Source organism: Mesitornis unicolor, unplaced genomic scaffold, assembly GCF_000695765.1.
Source record: "Mesitornis unicolor isolate BGI_N332 unplaced genomic scaffold, ASM69576v1 scaffold48809, whole genome shotgun sequence".
NCBI classification, from domain to species: Eukaryota; Metazoa; Chordata; class Aves; order Mesitornithiformes; family Mesitornithidae; genus Mesitornis; species Mesitornis unicolor.
In genome coordinates, this window is record NW_010208841.1 from 1 (window position 1) to 7958 (window position 7958).

The window sequence follows — 7958 nt, forward strand, 5'->3', positions numbered from 1 at the left end:
CCAACTCCTGAGATTTTGTGATTCTGTGATTATTCTCAGTCATCTTGATCTGTTTGTTGTTTGCTGCCAGGCGAACCAACAATCAAGAGGCGTTCAGGTGGAAGTGAGCTTTTTATAATGCATTATCAGCAATACAATGTTGTTTGCAACATTGTGCCCAGCATTGTTTGCTAATACAGATGTAGACCTTAATGAAATACTCTTCAGGAAACCAATGGAATTATTTCAATTCAGGGTGTTGGATAAATCCCACTTCTGCTATCAGAAATATTTTAAAAGAAAACAAATAAAGCCTCAGCTTCTTTACAAAGACTAGTAACAAAGCAGCTAATCATGTATAAATTAGATCTTAAGGGCCAAGTTTTGTCTCTGGATCTTCATTGTCAGAGTTTGTGTGACATGTCCATACTGGAAAGAACAGTATAATTTTAGATTAAGATAAATCATGGAGATTAGAATTTTGATCAGAGGACAGAAATTTGGTATAAAAAATGCTAGGCTCACCAGCATTGTGCTTATGCAAGTACACTTGAGTGGGTTTGGTTTTTTAATTGTTGTTGTTTTGTACTTTGTAACTATTGACCTCCAGGCTACCTAATAGTATTTATGGAATGATTGATTAGACATATATCAGCACAAAATATTTTCTTCTGTGCAGCTGAAATTTTTGTTAAAGGCTCTTGGAACTGCCGCTTTTTTTTTTTTTTTTTTGACAAAGCTAGCTGAATACATGAATTCCACTGCAAACAGCTGACAAAGGCAGAGCATCTTTGTGAAAAGGCTCTGTAAATTCTTTCCCACAGAAGTCAACGAAAGGGTCGGTTGTCCTGGGCTACGTATTTCGTCACTTGAACCTAGTGGAGATAGATTACTTTGGACTGCGCTACTGTGACCGAAGTCATCAAACGGTGAGTAAAAGACATGGCAGATTGGATTTTCCAGCTGTTTACCTGTAGCGTATTAGATTGTCATGCTTTCACTAACTTCCACTATTTCCTGGCTTGGGTTTCCACTGATAATCTCTTTGTGTTTGCTTGCATTAAAGTCAGAATAGCCCTTAATATCTTAGATAGGAACAAAATCAAATGCTATATGTTGTTGAAAACTAAACGAACAAGGTATAAATAGTACAAAAACATTATATGATATTAGGATTAATATTTTTTTCCTTTTAATACTGTGCCCTGAAGCCAGTGCTTGGTGCACTCTGCGTCTGGCTTTGCTTAGCCTCATGGTGTCTGGAAAGCAGCATCCTTGAGCGTGTCACAGGCTGCTTCACTTGGGTCACTTGCTAAACCCCTGTTTCAGAGTGTATCATACGGCTGGTGTGGGGACTGGCTGTTCACTGGTGGGCCGTGGGAATCAAGATGTCCTTTTGACTCCATCTGAACTGGCTCTGTGACCTTGAGCCCATGCTCTCCTGAGCCTTCTTGACAGGGTCTCACCTGACTTCTGAGAGCTTTTTCCACCAGGATATTACAGTCCTAAATAGGCAAGACAACACAAACCAGGCTGAGATATTTCAGCCAAAGCAGGCAGCGGCTAGGGGCACTGCTGCTCCCCAGCACCACCACCCTCCCCACCACTGAATGGCCTGTGCAGCATTACTGCAGCCAGAGATGAGGAGCAGGGGATGCTCAGCAGGTGGGACCAGTGCTATATTCATAGAGTGGTCTTCATATTACCTTAATTTTATAAAGGGAATAATGCCTGGCCTGTGGTTAAATTAAGTCAAGCAATTACGCTTTTAAAGTGACTGTTCCATGCTGAGAGTACTACATATGACCCTGACCTCAGGAGATGTCATGTTTCATCTAAAAATAATGTTATGGAGTAGGCTAAATATTTGCCAGTTCTTTTGTTTAACAGAAGCTGAACATGTAGCGACTGAGTCAGAACAGTCTTAACAGAAGATTATTGATTGCTACTGATAGGTACAGATTGCCCTGCTTGGTATATATTTCTGTACCACAGTCTAGATGTTTATTAATTCAGTTTCTTGATAAGCTTCTAATCAAGTTTCATTCCATGGAGGTGAAACTCAGATTCAGCCATGACTGAGGTAGATTGTTAAAAGCAGTACTTTTGATTTCCTGGGGAAACTGGGGTGTGAATGAAGAGCAGGTAGGTATTTTTTGCTCTCATAAGTGTTTCCTTTTTTCCTGAAGAGGCAAATAAAATAGAAATGGCTGTTACTTCCAGAGGCACACAAACTGCATATTTAATAGTGTTATGAAAATAAGAGAATACATCTCTTCTGTGAAATGTTTAACACATAAAGGCACATTTTAGGATGCATGCTGCTGACAGACTAGATGATCATATAATACTAGTGTATTTTGTATTATGCTAGTGTGCATGAGCTGTAGGCCATAAGCCCATTAACTTGGCCTCTTCAAATACAAATATAGCTCTTTTGCCTTTTTCTCTCACATGATGCTCTAGTGGTGTAAATTTAATGTTAGGCTTTGTATTTATTCTCTGGTTAGCCCAAGGTCAGGAAACCACCATGCTTCTTGATTTTCCCATGGATCAGGAAGGTGTTCATCCCACTTCCCTTGCTTGCCTACTCTTGTACTGACACTGGTCATGTTGTGGGCATACAAGCTGTACCAGCACAGAAAGGGAGCTCCAGCCTCTCTCTGTGTGGAGTCTTCTGGCCTGTGTTTTGTCTGGCTTTTGCACTGGTGGGCAGGCTGCTTGCCTGTGTTCTTGATCCCCTTATGGGAGTACTATGTGTCTGCCCCCACCTGCGGGTTTTCTTTGACAGGAAATCCTCTGTGTGTGGGAGAGCGATGCACACATCAGCTCTGTCCTGACGTCCAGGAGGCTCAATCAGAGACCACAACAGTGGGCCATGTTAAGAGGTGCACCAGCCCTGCCGTGGAGATGCTGCCACAGTGACCGAGTTTCTGCTGCAAGCTTTCCACCTGGGCTGGATTGTAGCAAAATATTGTGAAAATGCCTGTTCCTCTTTTTGGTTTTTGTATGGGTAATTAAGAGTTGATTGTTTTAGCTGGAAAGTTCATAAATGAGTAAACCTGTGCTACTGTGTTTAGTTTTATGTGGTTTATGACAGATGTTGCTAGCTTGCTGTTTTTAGTGAAATCTTGTAAGCTCTTAAGAATGGCTGGCATAATGGGAAAGCTTCCATGCAACAAACAACACCTTGTGCTTTAGCTGTAAACATACATTTTCTTATGCACTGAATATGGCTAAAACTCTCTGGGCTGTTGTGGGAATTAGTACTGTAATGGCTGGCAAGACGCCTAGATATGAATTTTGGATTGGATGTGTTTTGAATTGGCCACAGTAGATTTCCTAAGGGAAGGAGAAAAAGGTTACCTTGCTAATTAGTTTTAAAACCATGCTCCTGAGTTAGTCTCAGATGAAAAAATGTGTTTGGAGATTTGGCTACCTATTAATACATTGCTTGTGATGGGGAATATTTTACTATTTGCTCTGTCAGGTTTTTGTCATACTATATATTTAACTGAATTCTGAAAAAAGCAAGGTAGATAAAAGTGTGTATTTTAAAGGATGCAACTGGGTCACAAAATAAATAGTTTTTAATTAACGGTGTGAAAGAACTTGTTTAGTTATTTTACCCATTACTTTTGCATGCCTCAGCACTTCCAGGTGGTCTTTTAAGTGGTGTGTTGGTGTGCTACCTCTTATGTGGGTGGTATCATACTTATTTTAGTAGTTCCAGTCAGGCTTTAATCAGTGAACAGAGTTTCACTGTGCTATGTAGCACATGAATGCATAACATTAAAATGCACTCTTCCTGAACAGCTAACAAACTAATTAGCAAGTGAGAGAGAATAATTGCATGCAGCAAACATATTGGGAGAACTGGATGGTGCTGGGAAGACAATCAGCAGTAGGATAAAGTATAAATTGGATGACGCTGTCGCTAGGGTAGTAATTTGGTCATATTACACAGATTTATTTTCATTGACATTCCAGGTCGTCCTGAACTCTGCATGTTAAAAGGAGAGTATTTGATTTGCAAAATCAAGTTCCTGAAGATTAGGGGTTGCCAGAACACTTTCTCCATGAAGTGCGTAAGCTTTATCTGTCTTGTGCTCTGAACAAGACAGGACTCCTAAGGAAAACCAAAAAGTACCTTATAATAATTATTTAAAATACAACATTTAATAATTAGTCAAAAATATTGTAACATAAAACTGTACCAGAATAAACAGATGGGTTGAACTAATGCTGTGGATGTCCTAGCCTCTAAATGCTTTAGTTGACTAAACTACATGGTGCTTTAATGTAGTACATTTGGTGTAAATACTTTAAAAGAAAGACAAGTTTTCTGTGAGTGTCTCCTCATTAGCCCTTCACCTGAGCCTTTTGCATTGCTGCACAGACTGTTGATACTCAAGTTGAGCTAAGCTGAGACCAGGCACAGTCTTTATGCTTCTTAATGTGGCTGGTCAGCTGGGTCCTGATTGACAGGGCATTTTTGTCTTCTACCTAATCTGCCAGAGCTGTAGGGCACTGTATCCCATCTGGTATTTTCAGGTGAGACATGATCACCAGAATTTGTGTTGCAGAAACTTAGGGTGGCTTAGGAAACACTGTTCTGCCTTTTAATTCCTCATTGCTTTAGTGTCTGAGGAAAACAGTGGCCCAGTGATGTACTTCTCCTTTAGTGGAGGGGGGGCCAAATACTGGGTGGGTTAGTGTTAGGAGGGCCATGCAAGTCCCCTGCACCTCTGACTTCTGGTTCCCACTGTGCTGCAGCTCCCAGATGCTCCTCACATAGTTCCTTTGCTACTGCCTTTGTGGCATCTCCAGCGTGCCTTAGGATAGTCATGCTAGTTCTGGCAGGAGGCCAGTATTTTCTTGAGGCACACAAAAGAGAGAATGGAAATGGCAATTTTAACACATAATATCTCGTGTAAAGCTGAGCAGAATTTGATGAGGGAAAGGGTACTTTTGAAGCCCAAGGACATTCCGTTGTCAAATCACAAAGGTATGCTGAAAAGTCGTGCTTTTACAGCTTCTCTTACAAAAAAGATTTTGAAACGCCTGTACTGCATAAAGCTACAAAACCAAAAGTGTTTTAAAGGTCTGTTGATAACAAAGACTTTTTGTTTTTTAATTTATTTCCAGAAACCTGACTGCACTTTACAATTTCACATTGGTCAGGTTACCCCCTCACCATACCAAACTGAAATCGTACGCTGAACCTGCTTACCCTAAAGCTGCAGGAGGCTTGTTTGCCTTGTACAACAGGCTGTGATGCAAATATCCTTATTTTCTTGTCTGATATAATGCTAATCTGAGCTGTTGTATTTGCAGTGTACAGTGTACTGATACTCTCTTAGGTCTGTAAGGGGAGAAATACAAATACAGAAATCTGTTTCACTGTGTTAATTCATCATCACAGCCAAGCTCATTTCCCCAGACCCAGTTAGTTCAAATGCAGTGTTGTGCGAACATGTGTGTACTGCTCCAACACCTGGAGCTCACATGTGATGGACAGCAATCTGGCTGTACCCTGCATCCACTCTGTAGCATAGATGTGTTTTTTCTCCTCTGCTATGAGGAAGCTTTGTTGAGAGCACAGCAGATAAAAGGCAGCCCATGGCAATATTGCAGCTGCATAGCACAAGTCTCAGCTTCTTGTGAAGCTGAACTTTCTGCTGTGAGTTGCTGTGGCAAAGCTGAGCACAGAAGCCTGTGCAATGAGTTGCACATCTCTGCTGTGCAAACACGTATACCTGAGAGGTGTTTCTTGATCCATCCAGCACAATTAATAAAGAAACTGCAGTGTGCTCAGATTACTATGTTACTGACTAAATTGTACAGGCTGTGTGTACCTTAACTGTAGAGAGAAGATCTTGATTTTAACAGAAGGTTTGTTTACAATCAAAAATGTCTGTTCTGTAGGGAGTTACTATCACATAATGTGGTATATATTTTGATCTCAATTGCTTAGAAAAAGAAATGAACTTCACTTAGTTTGTATTTCGTTTTTCTATGGATTTTTTGTTTTGTATGGGTTTGACATTTGCCCGTAAGTGTACTAAATTATCTAGAAAGAAAAGGCATATTGTGCTTGTCAAAATAAATGACACAGCCAGTGAAAAGAAAATGGAAACTGATAACACTGATTAGAAGCTAGAAGTTTTATTAAATTGTTAATGAGTTGAAACAACTTAGACAAAACTGATGGTCAGGTGAGTTAAAGGCAGTAAGAGTAAGCTTTTAGAGTATAACACTATCATCAGGAAACTCACACTGGTGATTGAATACTAGATATAATCAATATACCTTCGGATTCCAGTAAAGACAAGACAGAATTATTAAATACATACTTGGTTTTTGTATGTTGGAATTGCCTAATGGTCTATAGATTTCTTATTTAATAAGGATGTCTTCAGCTTAGCAAATTTAGATTCTTTGTGCTGAACATTTGCAAAAAAAACCCCCAAAAAACAAACCTAATAAAAAATTTGTAATTCTTATTATTGTCTTAGGTTGTGGAAAAATCCTGATAATTTCAGATTATAGTTGAAAAGCAATAGGTATTCTCTTGAAAGTTGTAGTTTTCTTTGCTGTAAATGTGAACTAGAACTGGCATGGTAGGTACAGGTTTGTAAGAATCTGATTAAGAAAGGCACAGATTTAGTTTGAAGTTGATAGATTTTGCTCCATCAGACACTTCATTGATTGATACATTTCAGCCTAGTTAATATTTTGTTTCAAATAGGCTCATGGAATTTGACCCAGGTTTAACCCAATACAGATTCAACAAAGGAAGGTTCCAGTTTTGTGGAAAAAATTTTGCAGTCATTTAAAAGGGCTAAATATGAAATACTGCATGGCACTCAAATGCATACTGCTTACACATCTGGCTTGTATAGAAGCCATATTTGTAAAAGTACAAAGGACAATAGAGCCCATATATTCTTAGATATGCTGTACTTTAAAACATATTTTTAAATTTCTTCCTAAATACCAAAAAGTAATTATTTTTCTTAATAACATTATACATTTATAACCAGTCATAGTAAAAAAAAATAATAAATTAAACTAATACAATATGGTCTTTGTAAATAACAGTTAGTAAACTAGTAGCCATCACTTTAATAATTGGATAGTTGCATTGATTAGGACTGTTTAGAAATCATTGTTTTTCTCCCTCCATTTCTTCTATAAATATTAAATTCCCCTTTCAGATTCACCAATGTATCACCTGCAGTTGGATGAGTCCTTCACCTCTCTGCAGTAGTGGTGAGCTGTTTATAAGTCAGATAGCCCTTGCTATTTGTGCAGAAGAGGCAGAGGTCACCAAGCAGTGGCATGCTGACTGCCGAACAGATTAAAAGAATGATGCTGCCTGCTGGAGATACTTTGGCATTCACAAATGCAGGATTTGTTGTCAGCACCTGCTGTGCAAGTGTATTGGAATAATAAGACACTCTGCTTTTTTCTTCTGTTTCTCCTGGCACTTTAACATGTGACCTCAAAACTGTAACTATACCCAACACGGTTTATATGTCCATGCAAACATTCAACATGTGTCTAACACACATTATTATGTATATGTGCATATATATGCTTAGGGCTCTGTTATAGGCGTTCTTGGTTTTGTAAATGCCTCATGTTGGCTTGAAAAATGCCTTTTCATTATTCAAGAAATTCCATTCATGTTTGGCTTATAAATAAAATGTTAGAAATCTCCCTCTCTTCCTCCCACCCTTTGCATTCTTCAGGAAAATTTTGGCAGCCTTTAAAATAACAAATAGCTACACAGTGATTTTAAGTGTGGGTCTGTGGCATCGCCCCATGACGCAAAGTGCTTATTGGAGAAATGAGAAAGCAGACTAGGTTCTTGCCTCTTACTGCTGCAGCACAGCCTGCAGGTGTGCTGGTCTGAGCTGAAGCATTTAGTTTCACCCATGGAGTGCACAGCTCTGCGTGCCTCTGGCACCCTT

General features: G+C 39.2%; 1 protein-coding gene across 1 annotated transcript in view; it reads left to right on the forward strand.

Annotated features, from left to right (window-relative positions):
- Positions 1-803: 803 nt before the first annotated feature.
- Positions 804-7958, forward strand: part of EPB41L4A (erythrocyte membrane protein band 4.1 like 4A) — a gene marked incomplete at both ends in the record, with an annotated part of 42273 nt that continues 35118 nt past the window's right edge. Inside the window, one exon of the mRNA XM_010192646.1 lies at positions 804-908. Coding sequence (XP_010190948.1) covers positions 804-908 — 105 coding nt within the window. The remainder of the gene's footprint in view (positions 909-7958) is intronic.